The sequence below is a fragment of the Sminthopsis crassicaudata genome, chromosome 2 (genome assembly GCF_048593235.1).
Source record: "Sminthopsis crassicaudata isolate SCR6 chromosome 2, ASM4859323v1, whole genome shotgun sequence".
Taxonomy (NCBI): Eukaryota; Metazoa; Chordata; class Mammalia; order Dasyuromorphia; family Dasyuridae; genus Sminthopsis; species Sminthopsis crassicaudata.
In genome coordinates, this window is record NC_133618.1 from 590,533,332 (window position 1) to 590,555,798 (window position 22,467).

The 22,467-nt window shown below is 38.5% G+C and overlaps 2 protein-coding genes across 6 annotated transcripts in view; one reads left to right on the forward strand and one right to left on the reverse strand.

Moving 5' to 3' along the window:
- CCDC186 (coiled-coil domain containing 186) overlaps positions 1-10,555 on the reverse strand; it is a 49,345-nt gene extending 38,790 nt beyond the window's left edge. The window contains exon 1 of the mRNA XM_074295661.1: positions 10,368-10,555. The gene's annotated coding sequence lies outside the window, so the exon portion shown is untranslated. The remainder of the gene's footprint in view (positions 1-10,367) is intronic.
- An 8,084-nt stretch (positions 10,556-18,639) lies between these two features.
- Positions 18,640-22,467, forward strand: part of TDRD1 (tudor domain containing 1) — a 64,944-nt gene continuing 61,116 nt past the window's right edge. For 4 of the 5 annotated variants that reach the window (XM_074295665.1, XM_074295663.1, XM_074295666.1 and 1 more), the window contains exon 1: positions 18,640-18,733. In XM_074295665.1, coding sequence (XP_074151766.1) covers positions 18,724-18,733 — 10 coding nt within the window. In that variant the 5' untranslated portion in view covers positions 18,640-18,723. Of the gene's footprint in view, positions 18,734-21,638; positions 21,688-22,467 lie in introns of those variants that run through there. The other variant, XM_074295667.1, reaches the window with a different exon arrangement.

A 22,467-nucleotide genomic window follows, 5' to 3' on the forward strand; every position in this document is an offset into this window, starting at 1 on the left:
GGGTTAGCTTGAAAAGGAGAAGGGCCACCTTCATGTGAGACAGGGGATGGAGAAGCAATCTGATGTGAGATGGGTGAGATGAGATGCAAAAGGCATCAGTTTTTTTCAGGGGAAAGGGAGGGGAACAATGGAAAAGTCTGAAGAGATAAAAGGACTGGAAAGGCCAAGATAGTGAATCTACTATAGAGGTGTAAAAAGATTACCTTGTCTCAATGAGGTGCTCAGTTGAGATTAAGTAACAAATATGGACTCAAGTTGGCAAGGTTTTGAGGTTTCTTCCAGCCTCTTTCAGCAACACATGAATAATAATGAAGATAATAAATAGTGGAGTAATCCAAAGCTCAGGAAAGATCAGTGATAGGGTAAGGGATCAAGGCTCTTGAGTATAAAGGATAGAGAAGAATTGAATTGGTTCACCATGGGGTCAGGGTGAAGAAGATAATAGAGAGTATAACTGGGACAGAATGAGAAAGAACTAGAGAGAAGAGATAGGGGGTTACAGTGAATCTAAAACAGGGCTAGGGTTGTAAGATAGAGGGAAAGATGAAATAACTACAGACTATGATCAAGAAAAGGTATTTCAGAGTTCATAAACATGAACAGTAGGGTGGAGGAGCAGAGAAACTGGAAAGTTAGAATTTGAGGGAGTTATCAATATGTGTGCTGCAGAACTCTAGTGTGAGGTCAAGAGTTGGGGATAAGCAAAATTAATCTCAACAACAAAGTTACTAAGTGATGAAAGTGGAAGGGAAGGATGAAATCTGGAAGCAGCAATGGAGAGCAAAGAGTATTCCAATTCTCCTTCTACATCTAATGAAATGGAGAGGGGCAAAGGGAGGGGGGGTGTATTAATGAGTGAAAATGAGTGAAAGAGTTGTGTTGAAAAGGTGTTCAGGAAAGCTGAGTCATCAGGAAGAAGTCTAAGGTAGAGAGGGAGGAGGAAGAGGAGGAGCAAGACGGAAGGAAAAAAAGAAAAGGTTTAAAATGGAACACACATTCCTGAGACCATAGTAGGAGGATAGGTAGAAGTTGAGTGGGATGTTGATGGGCTTGGTTGATAAGGACAGAAGCATACAGTGGGGGATGTGGAATGGGGCATGGGGTTTGTATAATGATAGGTATGGTATAGTTATCTCTGGCATGGGGAAAGATATGATGGGATAAGAGTTGAGGAATGAAGTCAAATAGATTATTATCCTCTCCAGAGGGCCAGGTGTGTAAATGGGGCAGGCCAATAGTAGAGAATTATATTTCTAAGGTTCCTTAGATCTAACATGGCAGCTAGTGAATAGAGCCACCTGCCCTGGAATCAGGCGGACCTGAGTTCAAATTCTTAGCTGTATGATCCTGGACACATCATTTGACTCCTTCTCTCTCAGTTCTTTATCTGTAAAATGACAGGAGAAGGAAATAGCAAACCATGAAAATTCCAAATAAAGTTATGAGAGCTGGACATGATTGAAACCAGGGAACACAAATATAATTAACATTCTATGAGTTTGAAATGGCTGAATAAGTTATGGTATTTGAAAGTAATAGAATATTATTGTTTTGTAAAAAATGATCAACAGGCTGATTTTAGAAAAGCCTAGAAAGATTTACATAAACTAATGCTGAGTGAAACAAGAAAAACCAGGAAACCATCATACACAGCAACAACAAGATTGTGCAATAATCAACTATGACAGAGTTGCTACTTCTTGGCTATTCTTTGATTGAAGATTACAAACATAATCCAAAATACCATATTTCTTGAAACTGTCTAGTTTTTAATTGATTCATTTAGTCTCCAGGAAAAAAAAACAAACAAACAAAAAAAAAAAACACTTTTATATACTTATCCCATGTAAAGTGTCCAGGATTTGATTTTGTTTCTTGAATCTCTTTCAAAATAATAACAAACTACATTGTAAATCCCCAAGATAATTTTAATATACTATTCATAATATTCTTTAAAATTATTTACTATCTAAGAAGTCACTACATAATTTTTAATTCAAATCAGTTGGACCATTCAAGAGACTTATTTATAAACTAACTACACTAAATGGGAAACTCCATGCCTATAGCCTTTCTCTTTCAATTTGCCTTCTATTTTAAGATCACCTGTGAGCTTTCTAATCTTAAAATCTCATAGCTTTTTCCTCTCAAATATTTCACAATGCTGACCAACTCCAGACATTCTCTTCTCTCCAGATTTTCGTGATTCAAAAGAATAGTATAAATAAAATACTTTGCAAACTTAAAATAGATTATAAATGTCAGATATAATGGTAACACAACACTCTTGGTTCTTTTGACTCAGTGGGCTCTCCCTTTTTGTCTTCTAAGGAATAGAATAAATCTAAAGCACTGCCCTCAAGTCACTTTCAACTGTCTGAAAATTAAACCTATTCATTAAAATTTCAATGACAACTACTAGACACCTCTAGACAACTTCCCAATCTTCCAATCTATTTTCCAAGTTGCTGAACTGCATTTTCAAATGCCTAAATTCTACAAGGAGATCACAGGTATACCTAAAAAAGTAAATTTATCCCAAAGCAAACTAAAATCTCCCCTTCTAATTTCCATATTTTATACTCCTTATCACATAGTTTAAAAGAAAATGTGACTCTCCCCTTTCATTCAATATTTAATTGGTTTTTCAAGTCTTATTTCCCAGTCTTCATCACATCACCTACACAATAGCAGTAGCCTCCTAATTAGCAGTCCAGCCCAGGCTCTTTCTTTAATCCACCTTCTCCATTCAATTGTCAATTTTCCCAAAGTGTAGCTGACCATGCCACCTCTCTCCTCCTCACCAAATTCATCAGCATCCTGCTTTTTCTTAGATCAAATATAAACTCCTGTTTGTCATTTAAAGCTTTTCACAACTTGACTCCATCATATCTCTCTAGTCTTGTTAAACCTCACCCCAATCATCCTGGTCTACTAAATTTTTTTAATCCATTTAATTTAATTTAGTACCTCTGTACTAGCTGTAGTTCCCCATACCTTTCTTTACTTCGACATTTTGAACTCCATAATTTCCTTCAAGATTCTACTCAAGAGCCACTCTTGAGTTCCACTCTTGGTCTACACTCCACCCCCAAGATTACCCTGCATAAGTATAAGCATTCGGGTCTCCCTTCTCATCTCAGAAGGCAAGATCCTTGCCGGCAAAACTATCTCACTTCTGATTTGGATCCCAACACCTAACAAAATAGTAGATGCTAACAAATGCTTGATTGATTCTTCTTCCACAAATCTGACATTCTTCTCATTCTTTCCAATTACCACTACCATGACCCTAGTTTTGACCCTATCTATCTCTTGGGAGAATCATTCCCCTCCATTTTTCCTAACTCTTTCGATCTTTTTCCATTTTGATTTACCCTATAATCTTATTTATACTACATATCCCTCTCAGATTAATTTTCTAATGCATAGGTATTATCACATCACTCCACTGTTAATGTCTTTCTCAAAATGTTCAAACATTTTAGTCTGGAATTCAAGGCTCTCCACAATCTGGCTTCAATCTATTTCTTCTTGTTATTTTACTCTTTGGTATATAGCACTGAAGTCAAAATGAATCAATGTTTCAAAAACAAACACTTTCTCCTTTCCATGCTTTTACTATCAACTTTCCTTTTGTCTAGGAAAGGCTCTCCCTTCAATGCATATTGAAATTTTATGTAGCTCAAATGTTACCAACTTAGTCCAAGAAATTTTTCTTAATCTCCCTCTCCCATCAGTCCATAGTAATGGTATCTCCCTCCTCAAATACTTATACTACACTTTTTTCAAGCAACTGCCATATTCTATTTGTACTATATAATTATTATGTATCCTTTAATGTCCCTACTAGATTCTAACCTCCTTAAGAAGAGGAATCAAATCTCTGACTCTCTTAATGCAGAATACGGATTTTGCACATAGTATTCAATGTGTGAATTAAAATTTTTGAAATGGACTTGAATCACTATTAGTGGGGGAGGGGCAGTAATTAAAGGGATAAAATGAGAGGATTAAGATTACATTTATAATCCTTAGGAAGATAAAGAAATGTGTTAGAGAAGAGATGTTGGAATCAAACAGCCCCATCTTAACTACAGAATGGTCTGTCAATTGTCCAAAGTCAGGAGGATGGTTAGGTGGCAACATGTAATTTAGATTTGGCACATTTTTAGGACACATATTCAGAATTTGGGAAATATCTATACACACCCAAATTAATGATACATAAACACAATTTTGAAAAATGAGATTAAAAAAAATCTGACTGCTGATTTTAAATAATTTTTGTATCTAGAAAAAATTTTATAGAATATTTAAAACCTTCAACATATATAATCTTGTAATTCCATTATAGTTATATTTTATGACACAGTACTACAGGACCAATTCACACTTCAAAATTATTTCAATGGAGTGGGAAGTGGTTTCGCTCTTACTGGAGCTCATCAGCTGTAGGTAACTGGTCAGTGAAGTTTATGTGTTTATTAAAATTATTTTAAGGGGCAGCTAGGTGGCCCAGTGGATAGAACACCTGCCCTGAATTCAGGAGGACCAGAGTTCAAATCTGGTACACTTAACACTTCCTACCTGTGTGACCCTGGGCAAGTCACTTAACCCCAGCCTCAGAAAACAAAACAAAACAAAAACAAAAAAAAAATTTTAAATGCCCTTTGTAGCCCCCCCCAATAAAATAATTGTTTCATAGTGACTTTTTTGCCCAGTAATTTCACTTGAGACCTAAACAAATCTCACTTCTAATAAAATGTCAAACAAGTGAACAAGTATTTCTTTAATAAGTTTTTTTTTTAATCAACAATTTTTCTAAATAAGAATCTTGGTCTTATGAAATTACAAAAAATAATGCACATTCTAACCTGGGAATTGATAATGCTGAACATTATCACAAGAAATATGATACCCCAACTATAAGAACCAGAAATACATTTCCAAGATAAATCTCCTGCTATTATACATTTTTATCATTATTCTTTTATTTAAACTAATCCTATATGATTGGCTGCTAAACACTAAAATGTCATCCAAATTTACAGTATTTTATTTGAAGGCAATCTGATTTACTTTTTTCTGAAACTACATTATAAATGAATGATTGTGTCAACTTAATATTTGTCTTTTACAAGAAAAACCAATGATAACACTTTCCTAAATCTTTCTTCAAATGGAGATCACTTCCTCCAACTCTCCTAAAAGGATAAGGCAGAAAGGTTGATATATAATTCTTTCTTGCTCCTCATCTATTATTCCTCCAATCTCAAAAGTTTCTCATTTTAAAATTCTGAATAGTCACTTATACCATCTCCTCCTCCAACTTGATTACTATCTTCAACCATACTCCACTGTTTATCATTACTACTCTGCTTTAATCAAACACTAGCAAGCCATACCACCTCATTAAGAGCTGTCCTAATTCCAAGACATCAAATACTGAAAACTGCCCATTTTGAAATTCAAATCCTTAATGTGACCTTCAGTTCCCTTTGACCTCTGCGTATTTTCTCAGTTAGTTTGTTTCTGGCTCCAGTCTTCTGCCTATACTCTTTTTTTATGTATAGCTTTTTATTTACAAGATATATGTATGGGTAATTTTTTTTTCCATCATTGACAATTGCGGAACCTTTTATTTCAATTTTTCCCCTCCTTCCCTCCATCCCCTCTCCCAGATGGCAGGTAAACCAATACATGTTAAAATATACGTTAAATACAACATATGTATACATATCCATACAGTTATTTTGCTGCACAAGAAGAATTGGACTTTGAAATAATGTACAATTAACCTACGAAGGAAATAAAAAATGCAAGCGGACAAAAACAGAGGGATTGGAAATGCTATGTAGTGGTTTACACTCATTTCCCAGAGTTTTTTCACTGGGTTCAGCTGATTCTATTCATTATTGAACAAATGGAACTGATTTGGTTCATCTTATTGTTGAAGAGAGCTAAGTCCATCAGAAATGATCCCCATATAATATTGTTGCTGTAGTATATAATCTCCTGGCCCTGCTCATTTCACTCAGCATCAGTTCATGTAAGTCTCTTCAGGCCTTTCTGAAATTATCCTGCTGGTCATTTCTTACAGAACAATAATAATCTGTAACATTCATATACCATAATTTATTCAGCCATTCTCCAATTGATGGGCATCCATTCAATTTCCAGTTTTTCTTCTGTCTACACTCGTTAATAATTAGAATTTTTCATCCCACTCAAACTATATCTCAATAATTCTTGATCCTAGATAAATTTCATTCATTTCTTTTCTTCTCTATAACCAGATTGGATGGGGGGGGGGGGAAACACCCACTCAAATTTTCCACATCACTATTTTGATGCTCTCTGCTAAAAAGCACTTAAGAGGCCAAGGAGAATAATCATTTTTGTTCCTTTTTAATTACATCTCTGTAAGGCTGGTTGCTTCTTTCTTAAGTAAACCCTTTCACTTTCTTAGTTAAGACCACCTAATTGTTTCTTCCTCTCCCCTTCAAAATAAAAATTTTTTTGAAGTAAAGCATGAAATCAACTAATACAAAGAAAAGATTGTGAAATAACATAACTTGCAATCTAGTAGCAGAGAGCAGGCATTCTCATTTTCATTCTTAATCCTATCTGCTCCATTCCCCCCTCTAAATTATCAATTCATAGGTTATTTTCACTTTCATATTGTATGTTTTCCAATTCCTTCTCTACTAACTCCTTCTTTTGAAAACACAATATATTCAGTTCTCCTATGCCTTTAAAAACAAAACAACATGATATATTGCGAATATCTCTTTCCTTTAGTAGGCAAAATCTTCAAAAATACTACCTTATACATGGTTGTCCTTAAGTAACACATAACTCACCCCAAAACTCTTGAAATCTCTTGTGTCCTTACCATTTTACTGAAATTTAAGGATATCAAAATCACATTAAAACAGCAAATATAACAGCTTTTTTTTTTCCCTCTAAACTCTGGTACGTTTAGCTACTATTAGCAGTATTTAATACTGGCAAGGTGTTCCTTGTTATTCTCTCTTCCCTTGACTTCTGCAATTTATTATTCTCTTCTTGACTCTATGAAAACATCTCCCTCCTTTATTGGTCTTTGGTTGTCCTAGCTTATTAATGTTGTTGATCCAAGGTCCTCCATGTACTTCCTACCTTTTCTTCAGCCAAGATTCATGATTTCATAGGTGTAGGGAGATCCTAGTAAAAGAACTATCAAACAATGCAGATCAGTAATTATTCCAAAACTTAGTTTTAGAAAGTCATCTGGGCAACAGGAAAGTTAGGTGTCATGCCCAATGTATGGGCATGTCCCAGGTAAAATCTGAACCCAGGTTTTCCTCAGAGCAACTTTCTATTCACTATGCTATACTATAACTATCAAAGTTGACATTTCTAAAAAATTTTGTGAAAGCTCCCTCTTTATAGGAAGAGGGGAGAATAAAATTAGTGGTCCATCAATCCACAATATAACCAACTATATTTTAGGAATGTTTTTTAAGTTTGTAAATTATTCAGGAATTCCTCCTACCCCCTTTGTTAGTAAGTGATAAAATTTGTTGGGAAAAATAAATTTACAGCTAGAGAACATGGGCTCAAGTCCTTTTATCAAGACGCTAAGCATGTCATTTAACTTCTCAGGCCCCCAAACATTTAAGGCTTTTTGTTTATTTGTTTTGTTTTTTACTGGAATGTGTTCCTGTGGCAGTTTGGTGAAGCTTAAGGACCCTTTTTCAGAATAATATCTGAGATGATAAGACTATTTGTAATGTGTATCCCCTAAGACAACTACTTTTTAGAATGTGAACAGGCTGTAAATGGAAGGGAATTTAACTCTTTCATCCTTAAAAAGAGGGTACACCTTATTTGCTGCTGCTCAAGTTATGCTATTGTCTCTTCAGAGCATATTTAAAGGAGAGATGGTTTCTATAGACTGATCTAGGGAGAGTAACTTGTTCTGTAATTCCCTAAGACACCTGCTCCTTGGTGTGATTAGCACACATACCCCCATTTACTTACTCATGCATTTTACTTATTCCTTTAATAAATAGCATAAACTCACCAGGGGCAGGGATTTACTCAAATTTAACTAACCCTGCATGACAAATAACAGGAACTCACTAGACATATTTGTATATATATATATATATATATATATATATATATATATATATATATGTATGTATGTATGTATCACTATCTCCCAAAATGTGAGTGATTAACAAAGTAAAATAATATAACAAGAATAGTAAGCCAATTTCATTTATGAGGAATTCAGGAATCAGGCTGCAGTTTATTATTTTTTTTAACTTTATGCTACAAACATGTAAATTAGAAAGAATTGATGAAATCTGACACAGATCGATCACAGGATAGATCCTGTTCCCTCCTTCTCTTACCTCCCCCTACATGAAACAGATGGAAGAAAGGAAAATTGGATAGGCTAAGGATGTTCACTGTAATAAACTGTCCTTAGATCAATTAGGAAATACTTGTACATTAGGAGAAATTCTTCAAGGGAAAACAGATGTTTTTGAACATTTACACAAAGCTGCTTTATCCTCCCGCAGAATCACTTAAAAAGTACTATAGTACAGTATGTAGCACTTCATGTTGTGAGCATAAATATTACAGAACTGCAGCTGTTTAATATTTTATCCTAAAACACCATTATTTCACAGCATTCATTTTAAATCAATGATTACATCCCCTCTCATTCTAAAATTATTTGCATGTGCTTTTCTCCCCTAACGAACTGAAAAATTGAGGGTGATCCCCTGTACATTTCTCAATCGGCAAAGTTTCTCATTGCTCCTCAACACTGTTTCTTAAAAGGGCAGGTGCCCCGTAAGCTTGTTCCGTGGGCCTTTAATCGATACCAAATACCTGATAGATTTTGACAAGTCAAAGACTCGGAGAGGTGCTTTTAAAAGATTAAAAAAAGGTTTCTAAACCACACTGGAGCCATTCTATGATTCACCAACAATAAAAAAATGGCAACTAGGATTGTGGGTTTGCCCATTAATTATATAAAAATGACTAATGCTAAATCAAAGCTTTCCCAAAAGTCCAAGTGTAGTTATTTATTTTTAAAATGATGCCGCCAAGAGAATTACATTTTACAAATATCTATAGTGTAACATGGAATCCAACTCAACGTTCGTTCTCCTACGCACAGAAAAGTAAATCCCGATACGCTGGTACTCCCAACGTTTAGTGGTTTATATCAGTTAAGGTTCCGCAAGTACGAGGAAAGTCATCAAAAGTAACTCAAAGAATATATTACACACACGACACTGCTGGTAGAAAAAAGGCCGCGCCATCCAATCTCAAAGTTTTTTTAACATTCATTTTTCCTAAAGAAGAAGTAACAAGACATTAGCAGGCAGGTAGCACGCCCGACACAGGGCAGTCTCGTAGAACCAAAAGCTCTCCCTCGGAGGATGAATTAACCACTCCCAGAATGGCCACCAAAACACCCTCAGTAAAAACCGGCTGATTGGCTTCCCCCAAACCCACCGATCAGGAGCGGGAACAGGTGGAGACGCACGGGCGGAGAGCGCCGAGGCTTTCATACAAGCTAACAAAAACTATTATGTCAATCAATGCCCAGGACACAAAACAAACGTGCCAGCAGAAGAGCAGGCCGGGAAACGGCGGCAGGCTTTCTTCCTACCCCTTACTTTGGTATTTACGGTGCCCCCCCCCCCCCCGATTGTCCTACCTCGCTCACAGTTCACCGAGCAGTCACGAGCTCGTTAAATCTCCCGGCCGCCCTCGGATTCGGAAAAGCGCCAGAGACCGGCAGGCTACAGGCACCCCTTTGTCCCTAACCCGGGGGAAGCGCTTCCTTAACTACCGACGCCGCCACGACCAAAAGGCTCGGGCAGAGTCAAAACGACAGCAGAAAACGGAATATACAGTTAGGGAGCAAAGGTTTATCTCCCGCGGCTGCCCCGGCGCAGGCGGCACGACCCCTCCCCCCCCGGGTTCGGCCCCCTCTCCGCTCCGCCAGCTCAGCTTGTTTCGGACTCCCCGCCTTCCCCGAGGGGTCCGGACGCGGGAGAGGTGAGGACATAGGAGAGCCGAGTCCCGGGTTTACAACTTTACCGACATTCCCGTCCTCCCCCTCCCTCCCACCCCGAGACACAAAACCAGCGCTCGCTCCGCCGTCAGGGCCTCAGAACGTCTGCGTCGCGCCCGCTCCGAACTGGGCCCAGGACGGGAGGAGGGAGGCGCAGGGCCTGGACCCGCATACTCCAGAGGGAATCTCCTCAGCCCAAGGACTCCTGTTAGCCCGAGCTGGCACCCCTCAGGGAAGTCCCCTCCTACTTTCCCCAAGCCTCCGGGACTCTTACCCGGCGGCGAGGAAATCGCCTAAGTTGTCAGCCTCTTCATAGCGAGGTCTGGGAGGCCGAGGGAGCAGAGGGGTAGTCAGGACCAGGGAGGAAGGGAGTGCGGTGAGGAAGGCCAGAAACGTTACTCTTCAGCCGCCCGAGGTTTCCCCAAACCTCAGCGGAGCTGACACATCAACAAAGATGGCGGCGATGCTGGACGCCGCGGAACCGGCCACTAGCTCCAGCTGGGAGGGAGGGGCGGGGCTTCTGGATCAGCCAATCAGCGTGGCGTTAGCGCCGTGACGAAAGGGCTCACCTAGAGCCTCAGTGCAACCTGTCTGCAGTAGGCAGGGATTAGGCGAGGCTCCTCCTCTCTCCGCTTGTCACCTTGTTGACCGCGCTCCGAGTTTAGCCTAGTTTTTGCTAGCTGTTAGATTTTATCTAAATTTGGGTTACTGGGGTCAATTTTACTCCTACTCTCTCCTCCCCTTTTAGTCTCTGGGAAAACTCAAGCAAATCACCTTTGGATTTTATCCCCTCCCCACCCAGATATACTCTATCTTTGTGTGGGGCATAAAGAAATAAAAAAGAATCACCAACCAAAGCCCTCCCACTCAGTATCTCAAGGGGTGGAGCCTTTTTATCCGTCTGCCTCTTTAAGAAGACTCCAAATAGAATGGCCACATTAGATGCTCTTGGATTTGTGACACCTCTGCGAACAACAGGGCCAAAGGTGTTACCGCAATTTAAGATGACCTTTTGGTTTAGGGTGGTGGTGGTGTATGACTCATTAATTGCATCTCAGAATATGAATGAAGGTTAACTTAGAAGAGTGTCAATCCAAAAGTTTTAAATGGACTAAAAAAATGCAAACCACCCATTGCGAAATTTCCCATCACGGTTGCAACAATACTCGAAATAGAAAAAGTTGACAGCAACATGCTTCATTTACTTCTTAAATCTAAAGGTAATTTTAAAAATGTTTTTTTCTTTTTATATTGAAGCAGAACAAAGGGATGTTCCTGGTTTCAAAAAACAAGTAGAGGAATAATTTGGGAAATATGAGAAAGCATTGTTTGGAATACAGTCGACGGGAATCCCACCAAAGATAGTTTTCAGCTGTTACTTTACTAGCATCAGTCCAAATCCCCCCAGACTCGGTTTCCTCACCTGTAAAATTATACCTGAAGCAAATGGGATACAACGAGTTTACTGGATTAGAAGACAAAGTTAAAATTTGACTTATGTTTTACTACTCTTACGTTTATGATTATGGGTAAGGAATTGCTAAGCAGTTCAAAAGAAATAGTGAAGTTAATAAAAAGTTAATTTTTAAAAATGACTATTGGAAAGCACTTAAAAAAAACCGGATTTTTAAGTATACATTTCATATACAAAGACCTAGAAGACATTTTTTTTTTTCGTGAAGATATTTTCAAATAAAAAAATACTGCAGAGGAACTTTCTTTACACACACTCCATAGGCTCAAAGTTTACCAAGTTGAGGAATTACTTAACCTCTTCTTAAAAGCAATTCTGAGGCACATGCGCAGCAGCTCCTCGTGGATTTGGCACGTGCAATACGCCTAACACCCAAGTGTGCACGTGCTGCCCCCTACCATCCTTGCCAGCACGTGCCCTCGGGCTGCGCAGGCGCGACGAATCTCGAGGGAGTTGGGGGGGGGTGGCCTATTGTGTAGTGGTGGTGATTCGTATCCGTTTGAAGCCGCCGCAGTGCTTAGAGAGGAGTCGTTGGGGCACCAGGAGGCCTGGGGGGCACTGCGACCGGCTCTTAAGCCCGTTTCCAGGTAAGGGAAACTGATGAGGGAGGCCAGGAGAGGCTGGGCCGGGCGGGGCCGGGGAGGAAAGAGTCGGGGAGTAGGGGCCGAGTCCTAGCGCATAGGTGGGGAAGCAGGGCCTGACTCCAAAGCGGGGGACCTGGAAGCCCCGGGACCTGACCGGAGGCGGCTGAGGTTGGAAGAGGCAGAGGAAGGAAATAGGGAGCTGGTGAAGGGGAGGCCTTGACGCCCCTTGTAAAAGACGGTTTGGGATAGATTCCTTGGCAACGGGGGAGGGGAGGTGCGTGGAGAAAGGGGGGCTGGAGACCCCCGTGGCATGCACACATCCCTGTTTCCTTAGCATTTTCTTCCCCTTCCATCCCCTAGCCATTGTGCAAAGATAAATGACTTGTTTATTAAATTTGAACAAAATTAAATAAGCCGCAAAACTCAGCTACTTTACTCCCAGAGAGAAAAAAAAAAAACACAACAACAATATAGTATTCATCTGAAGACCAATAATTAATTATACACTAGCACCACTGTAACTAGAATTCATTTAGGATGTATTATGGGGGATTAACTTGGGGACAGCAGGCCTGGAATTTATATTTGTTGCAATACAGGCCATTATTTGCCTTGTATAGTTGAAAGTTTTATCTTCTAAAGGCTTCTAGTAAATGTTTAAATTTTTTTTTCTAAAATAATCAGGATTGTCAGTATCCCCATTAAATTTTAATGGAGGAGGCTCTCTTTGTAAATGATGTGTTTTTTACAGAAAGTCAAAAAGCAGTAAGTATCGGGGATGGGAAGAGGACCCAATTATAAGTATTAAGGAGAGTTGGCTCCCATTCCCAACTAGCTTTCCAGTACCTGTGACTTTTGGCAAGTTGCTTGACTATCTGGCCCTGAGGAACTTGAACAAGCTCAAACTTGGGATGGTTTGGAGTTCTTAATTAGGCTTGAAAGACAGCATGGTTCAGTAAAAAGCTTACTAAATTAGAAGTGAATTCTGCTATAGTGGTGTGACCTTGGACATGTCACTCTTTGGGTCTTGGTTCCTTATCTATATAAGTGAAAAGGACAAATCAAATGGGGGTTTGAGGTCCCATACAACCTTAAATCTGTGATCCTAAGTAAAGCTCCTTCATAGCAGATAAGGAAGTGTTTTCTTAATTTGGGGGGTAAATGGGGGGAAGAGGAGGCTAGGGAGGAAGGAAGAAAAGGGGAAACAGAGATATAATAAATTTTGGTATCTTGAGAAAGCAGGGAAAAAATGGGCCTTCAAACAACTTCCTAATTGATAAAGAGAAAATAATAAAAGATAAGACAAATTGGGCAAGATTGTAGAACAGTTTGAGAACTGGGAAGTCCCCTAGAGAACTCTTCTCGCAAAAAAAAAAAAAAAAAAAAAAAAAAAAAGAAAGAAAGAAAGAAAAAAGTTAAGCAAAACTGTCCAAAACATTAATCAAGTCCCATATTAAAAATGCATTATATGTTCTCTATCTGAAAACAGCCTCCCTGGGGTGTAGGGTGTGTTCATGGAAGATTCACAGGACTGCACCTGGAGACACTGACAAGGGACCTCCCCAGCATGGCATATCTGCAGCTCCATAAGTGTAGAATTGCAATAGCTCAAAAGAGCTTTAAGATACATTTAGAGACATATCCACTCCAGATGTTCACAAATACTATTTGTTCCTCCTCTTCTGAGCTCTTACTGGTCTGATCAGCCAGTAGGATACACTGTATCTTGACTCCAAAGTAGAGCTGTCATTTTGGTTTTGTTGGAGAAAGAAGGGCAACAACTAAAAGTTCCCCCTTTCTGCAAAGAAGGGAGATGAATCGTCATTTCTCCTTTGGAACCAAACAGTTAATTATATCACAGCATTTGGAATGAATTTGTTATTGTTGTTGGATATTGTTTCCCAGGCTTTATTTCATTTAGTCTACAAGCATCTATTTAGTGTCTACTATGTGCCAGGTGCTATGCTAGAAGGAAACATAAAAGGCTTCTCCATAGTCATAAACTGACTCTTGGGTAGTTCAATTAACAAACCTGTCATGTGCCCACTAGATGCCAGATACAAAAACAAAAATTAAACAGCTCTCACCTTCAAGGAGCTTGCCATTCTTTTTGAGGAAACAACATGTATATCAACATAGACAAAATATGTATGAGATAAATGCAAGGTGACTTGGTTAGAGAGTGCATTTGAAACTGGGGATCAGAAAATTTACAGGTAGTTTATTCATATATTTTTAACATAGTTATTGACATGTTGTCTACCCAATTGAGCAGTGAACTCCTTGAGATCAGATCCTTTTTTTGTATCTGCAAAATTTAGCACAGTACCTGGCAGGATGGTTCTTAGCACTTGCTGAATAGCTGAGATGAGTCTTAAAGGAAATAAGAAATTCTAAGAGGTAGAGGGGAACAAACACTGTACTAATGCAGGATAGCCAAAATTCAAAAAGTATGAACCTGGGAGATCGTGTCCTGCATGCAGAACTGTAAAAAGACTGATTTGATTGGACTGTTGAGTCCAAGAAATGCTGCCAGCTTTTTGCACAATAAAAAGTGTTAACTGTAAATAATTTTATGTATATAGGAATTTTTCTTAAATCACTTGACTTCTTTGAAGTGTATATTTCACAGCTGGATAACTGCTGTTATTAAAGAACATGAACATGCAGTTATTTTTTGTAGTACAATAGCAAATTTCTTTGTAGAATGGTTGGACCAATTCATAGCTGTATTAGTATACCTGTGTCTCTACATGCCTAACTCCAATGAGCGTTTATTTAGCTAAGCATTTATTAAGCTCTTACTATGTGCCTAACACTATGTTAAGTACTTGCTTGGAAATGCAAGGAGAGGCAGAAACTGCTCCAATACTCAAGGAGCTCACATTTCAGTAGGGAAAATAATATGCAAACAACTATGAACAAATTAAATATATGTAGGGCAAGTTGGAAGTAAATGCAGGAGGGAAGGCAATAACATTGAGGGAACAGGGAAAGGCTTCTTGGCAGAATGTGGAATTTTAGCTGACACCTGAAGGAAACCCAGGGAAACTAGGAAGTAGAGATGAATAAGGAAAGGATACCAAACCAGGGAGATAGCCAGTAAAAGATGCATGGAGCTAGGAGTGATAGAGTATCATGTGCCAAAAAACAGCAAGGAGGCCAATATCAGAAGTATTGTAGAATACCTGGAGAAGGGGAAAAATATGAAAAGAAAGGTAGAAAAGAGTTATATTCTGTAGGGCTTTAAAAGACAAACAGAATTTTTATATTTAATCCTAAAGATAATGGAGCTCTGGGAATCTATCTAGTAGATAGATTCTACTATTGAAAAGGGAAAAGGAAATGACTTGGTCAGACAAACTTTAGGAAGATGACTCTTGACAATTGAGTGGAGAGAGACTTGAAGTAGGAACACCAACCGAAAAGGTCAAGCAGGAACCCAGATTTGAAGTGATGAGAACCTGCACCAAAGCATTGGCAATGTCAAAAGAATATAAGGGGGATGTCAGGAAAGTAGAATACTCAGGATTTGGCCACATATTAGATGTGGTGGGTAAGAGTGATTGAGAAGTGGAAGTGACACCTAAGCGACTAAGAGACTAGAGATGTCCTCAATAAGGAAATGAGGAAGGAGAGTTTTTGGAGCAAGATGTATTCATGTCATGTTTTACTGTATCTTAGTACCAGCCATTTGAAATTATCTAATAGGGAGACTTGAGAAACTGAGGTCAGAGTCAGATAAACAGATTTCAGACATATCTCCCATAGTCTATTAGATCAAGCTAAATGGTATAGAAGGAAAAGAAAAATGGGTTCAGAACAGAGCCTCAGGGGAACACCATGGCTTATGGAGGACATCCAGAGTTTGGGTCACAGCTTGAATTAAAACTCGGCAAAGGAGACTGAAAAGGAATAGTCAAGCAGATAAGAGGAAAATAGAATTAGAAAAGAATATTGTCTCGAAAAGCTAGAGAAGAGAATATTTTTAAAAAGAATGTTAACTGTTAAATGCTTTAGAAAAGTCAAAAAGATTGAAGTTTAGATTTGGCCATCAAAAGATCATTGATAATTTTGGAGATTTCAAGTAGAGTTGAAGGATGAAGTCTTAAGACTATCTTCAGATAGACTACACAGGGTTAAGAAAAGAGTAAGAGGAAAGGAATGGTAGATGATTTTCCCCCCTGAGGCAATTGGGACCAAGTGACTTGCCCAGGGTCACACAGTTAGGAAGTATTAAGTCTGAGGTCAGATTTGAACTCGGGTTCTCCTGACTTGAGGGCTGGTGCTCTATCCACTTCACCACCTAGCTTCCCTGGTAGATGATTTAAGATTTTTAGCTACAAAAGGGAATAGAGATAGAGAAAGGTAGTTATCAGGGATGGACTATCAAGAGAAAGTTTGAGGATGAGGGAAAGAAGCCATTGGTAGAAAGAAAGAAATTGACTGAGAAAGTGGGGATGAAAAAAGAGCCAGTGACTTAAAAAAAAAAAAAAAGGATGGAATGTAACATTTATGTGTGTAGAGGGGGTTAGCCTTGGCAAGGAGAAGGGCCACCTTCATGTGAGTCAAGGGATAGATGAGATTGTGGAGAAGGAATCTGAGTGATATGGGATGAGAAGGAAGGGACATAAAGGAGTTCTCTGCAAAAGACATCTTCCCCCCCCCTCCAGGGGAGGAAGTATGGGAGCAATAGGAAGTTTGAGGAGGGATGAAAAGGATTGTAAAATCCCCTCTGTGTCTTGGGGGTTAATGAATTAATTGTTGTTCCTTTGAGTCTCAATATGAGGTCTTCTTGGCAAGGATACTGGAATGGTTTGGTGAATTAAAGTAAAGGCTAATTGACTTGCTTTAGGTCTTGCAACTGGTAAGTATTTGAGGCTGTTTTTGAACTCTGGTCTGCCTGACTCCAGGCCCAGAGGTGTACGATTACTATCTTGTCTCAGTAAAGGGGCCCAGTTGAGATTAAGTAACAATGTGGACTCAGTTGGTATGGTTTTGTTTTCTCCAGCCTCTTTCAGCAACAAATGAAAAGGAGTGAAGATAATAAATAGTGGAGTAATCCAAAACTGGGGAAAGATCAGTGATAGGGTAAGGGAGCAAGGCTCTTGAGTGAAGAGGGTAGAGTTAAATTGATTTAGTTCACCATGGGGTCGGGGTGAAGACGGTAGTAAGGGTAAGTAAAGGTAGTAAGAAGGTAAAAGATGAGCCTGAAAAAGAACTGAAGGGGTAGTTAAAGGGTCACAGTGAGTCTAAAATTAGGGTCAAGGGTTCAAAGTAGAGGGAAAGGTGAAATAACCATATGATCAGATAAAAGAATTTCAGAGTAAAAGAATATGGACTCTTGAGTGATGGCAAGATCAAAGTAATGACCATCTCTGTATATAACTGCAGTGGAGTAGAGGAGTAGGTAGATCATGGGCAAAGAATAGGGTTTAGGAACTGGGAAGTTAGGATGTTTTGAAGGAATTATCAATATATGTGTTGAAAGGGGCAGCTAGGTGGCACAGTGGATAGAGCACCAGCCCTGAATTCAGGAAGACACGAGTTCAAATGTGGTCTCAGACACTTAAGACTTCCTAGCTGTGTGACTCTGGGCAAGTCACTTAACCCCAGCCTCAGGGGAAAAAAAAATGTGTTGAAGGACCCTAGAATAAGGCTAAAAATTGGGAGATGAGAGAATGACTGAGATAGGCACTAAACTCATGCTCTAAAAATATATAGAAGCCATTTGATTGGGTAATTAGTATGGATTAAATGAACCTTAGTCAGATCATTTATCTGGTGCTTACTATGTATGAGACCCTGTAATTAGTGCTTTTGTTCATTCTTCAAGAGGACCATAACTTCAGGAAGGGGATGCCATGACATGTAAATGAATTGAATTTAAGTGAGGGAGGATGGGCACCTGCCTCACTGTCCCCTCCAGAGCATCTGGTGACCGGATAAAGATCAAGATGACTAGACATGGCCCTGGATAGAATGTGAGACCTTGGCCTTTTAAAATTATATTCTCTAACAGATATCAGTTTGATTGAGGCAGCCACCCCAGTCAGTGATTAACACTGAGTAATAAATGAGATAGAAAATGGCCTCTTTTACCTAGTCAAGAAAAAAAAAAAAAATTCAGCCTGGAACTAAGTGCTAAGGAGAGAAAGAGCCTATTGGAAGAAATAACATGTAAACACACAGAGATACATATACATATCTGTATACATGTACATATGCATCTTTTTCTGTATGTATATGTGTGTATACATACACAAAGATATTACAAGATAAATTGGAAATAATAGAGGGAAAGCACTAAAATTAAAAGGTGTTGAAAGGAAGAGGGGCTACTTACTGATGGAGGCAGAGATAGCTTGGAAGTACTCGTGGTGAGCAGAAAATATTTTGACTCCCTGACCTCATCAAAAAAGCAAAGTTGGGTCATAAGTGAAAATACAGCCAATTCTGGAAAGGGTGGCTAGGCACATTGTGTCATCAGAATGGGGCCAGGTTTCAGTGACTGCAAGAAGATGGAAGGAATGAGAAGGGAAGGATTTAAAATAAAAGCAACTTTTTAACTCATGGAACCAGGTATGTTCATTGCAGAAAGCATTGTAGCAGGAGTGGGTAAGCTTTTTGCAAAAACAAACAAACAAACAAAACAAAACAATGAGGCTGAGCTTTGTTGAGACAGAAGTTTCAGACAGGGACTCACTAATTATTGAGTCGAGTTGGGATAGCATGGAGAATAGAGAAGTAAAAAGGGGGTGGTCAGGGCTACAAGGGTCACCGGTCCTACAGGAAAGTGTTGAGTAAGAATGGTTTGTAAATTCTGCAGACAATCCAGTTGATTTTCTTCATGGAGTTTTAAGTTTGTTTTAAAAAGATATTTTCTATTTTTTCATTCATGATTGTAACCATGTTTTTGTAACTGCTTGTCAATCTTCTACATGTAAGATGTTATCTTTGAGTTATATGATTTTTTTGGGGGGGGTAATTTGGAACTATCTTTTGTACGATTTTTGTTTAACAGTTTAGCTTCTATCTCTCACTTGGTTAAGAATTTCTCCCCAGGTATACTTGTGAAAGGTATTTGATAAGATAATTTTTTATTTTGATTTAATATAAAAGATATGTGTCCATTTTGAGCTTTTTGTGGCATATAGTATACAAGTTGGAATGTTTAATCTACTTTTCTAGGTTTTCAAGCAACTCTTATCAAAATAAGGATTTATTTTCTGGTAATTTTCCACTTTTGACAGTTTTTGGATTCATTGTACTATGCTGTTAATTCTATGCTGCTGAAAAAGTAAAAATCCTGCTAAGTGATACATGTAACAATTTTTTAAAAATAATCTTAAAACCATTATTAGATATTTGCAGCCTCAAAATTTTGGTGTTCTTGATGAGGTTCAGCTCCCCTCCATTTCTAGGTAGGAAGTTAAATGATGTTTGGTGCAGGGCAGGAACCCCCTTCTGGTGGCACAGGTCCTTTGTAAATGAATTTACGAACCCGAAAAGTTAAACTGGCAAAAGAAGTTTATTATTAGAACTGAGAGGTCAGCTTTTGCTAGGAAGCTGACTTCTTTAGTGGCAGGGTAGCAGACAAATCCTCTAGCAGAGAAAGTGAACAGGGTCCTGTTAGGGAAATAGGTGAGAGAGATAAAGAGGGAGTAATGCTGAAAAGAGAATGTCATTTCATTGGGCAGAGGGTTGCAGCTATGCCAAGGGAAGAGAGAGAGGTTTCTTGGTAAGGCATGTTAGGTCCTCAGCAAGGGGATTGGGTTTAAGGAAGTTTGTTATATGGGCAGCTCTTGGTGGGGGCTGGGAGCCATTGGAGTTGAAATCAGAATAGAAAATCTTGGAATTAAATGAGTGTTCCTGGACTAATCTCCAACTCAGTAGAAGTTGGATAGAAATCTCTAAATAGGAGTGGTCCTTGGACTCAACTAGTCCCACACAGATAACAGAATGAAACCACTTTATCTTGATTCCCTGGGGCTGGTCTCTCAGGGGAGAGCTTCTCTGAGGGAGTTGCTAGGCTTTCCTCCCAAAGTCCAAGAGAAGAGAGTGAGAGAGTTTCGGGGCTCCCCTCGTCATCCTGAGATAAATTTTGGGGCCCTGAGTTGTCCACTGTAGTTAAACCTCTGGAGAAAATACTGAAGCATCAGTCACATGACATTAGCAGTGAGATTAGATGCCATAAAACCTAAGCTTTTTCACTTTGATTGCAATGTCTAGGGTCCAGTCAGTCCAACTCTTCTCTCCATTCTGCCTAGCTCCCCTTCCCTCCCCCCCCCCAAATCTGTTTCAGAGATATTATTAAAGTGGCTTTATTTATCTCCATTAGTAATTAGGAGTCTTCTACATTTCACATCTTGTTGATTTTATTGGGTTGAAGGTGTTACTTTATTGATAAAGAATTAGAACTCAGTAACACAAATTTTACCCTTTTAATAAATTGGTCCTCACTATGAGGATCAACATATTTAAAAACAGGCATTTAAAAAAGCATTGTGTTTGAACATCTGGTGAATAAAATTGTAGCATTATTTCTGTGACCTTGAAAAGAAAAAAAAGACAATGTAATCTAGTGTGTCTTTATTTTACAGGGTTTCTGAAAATTTCAGACTTTTTTTGGTTTCCTGGTGTTCTACAAGGGAGAAAAATCCTATCCCTGGCAATATCCTTATCCTTGGTTCTATCACAGCTATTCTCATTACTTTTCAGCAGTAATAGTTTGAAGCAGCAGGCCTGACAGCTCATTTTCACTTCCCTTCTATTCAGCAAGTACTTTTAAGGATCTACTGTGTGCCAGACACTATGCTAGAAATTGGGGAGAAGACAAAAAGGAGCACTCCCTTTTCTCAAGGAGCTTAGTACTGGGGAAATCTGGGCACAGTTTAGTAAAAGCAAAATATATCCCAAGTGAGATTTGTTTTTGCTTATTGGTTGGTTGGTTTTGGTTTGGTTTTGGAGGGGGAAAGGGGCAGAGGCAGAGTGGTGCAAGAGGTAGCCCTTGAGCTTGAGCCTTTAATGGAACTATGAAATTCAAGAACCTTCTAAGGTTCCAGGGATAAAGAGTTACAGTGAAGCTAGTTGGCATGGGGGATAATATGCTGGCCATGAAGTCAGAAAAACACAAAATCAAATCTGGCCTCAGGCACTTTGCTAGAGTTAGTTTTCCAGGGTGATTTTTAGGATAAAAGGAGATAATATTTGGAAAATACTTTGCAAACATTAATTACTATTATTGCCTATGCAGAGTTTTAAGGGCAAGAGATGAAATGTCTTACTTGGCTGGGTTCAGTTTCAGTCTCTAAAACATGGGGATGGTGTGATCCAGAAAAGCACTTTTCAGGGACACTACAATTATGTCAATGTTGAGAGTTCCCTAAGCCAATGAAATTACAGGTCTGGAAATCTACCTCTTCCCCCTTCTTTAAAAAAAAAAACAAAAAACTCACTATTTAATACTGCCGATATAACCTAATTGAATTGAGATGCTTCTGTTTTCCTTTTTTACAGCTTTGTGGAACTTCAAGGTAGGTTCTTTGCAGAAAAAAAACAAAGAAACAAGATATTGTTGGTAGTCGTGTTACATTTAATATAACTTTTAAAAATTCTGTATGATAGATTTTTTTGGTTTTGTATGTAGACATGTTTATCAAGTTCAAAATAATGAACATTTACACATCCTCCATAGTTAAGAAAACTTTTTTCTTTTTGCTGAGGCAGTTGAGGTTAAGTCTCACAGCTGGGAAGTGTTAAGTGTTTGAGGCTAGATTTGAACTCTGATCCTCCTGACTTAAGGGCAGTATATCCACTGCACCACCTAGTTGTTCCCTAAAGAAAACCTTTTTTAAATTTTGAATGTTAATCTTTAAATGAAATGTCAATACAACATCTTTAACTTAATAGCAATTTATGATTAAATTCAATGCATGACCTTAGCTTTTTAATTTTTCTGTCTCATCCACTATTTTTGTCTTGGTTTTTTTTTTTTTTTTTTTCATTAAAGAACCAGTTTGGTTGGAAACTTTTCTTTAAAAAGTTTTTTTTTTTAATTTGTTATGCAGCATATATGTTTTTAGCAATACAATTATTTAAAAACAAAAAGTGCACTTTCAATCCAGTGCATTTAACAAATTTTTTCAACAAGTGTTCTTCATTCTTTACCAATAACACCAATATCTCTAGCAATTAAAGCAATACATTGAAGTAGTAGTTAATAGCAAGATTCTGCAGCATGTTGTCACCATTCCTCTTTAGTAGTGTATCTCTTAAGTTTTAATTCAAAGCAGTATCACTGCACAGCAATAAAT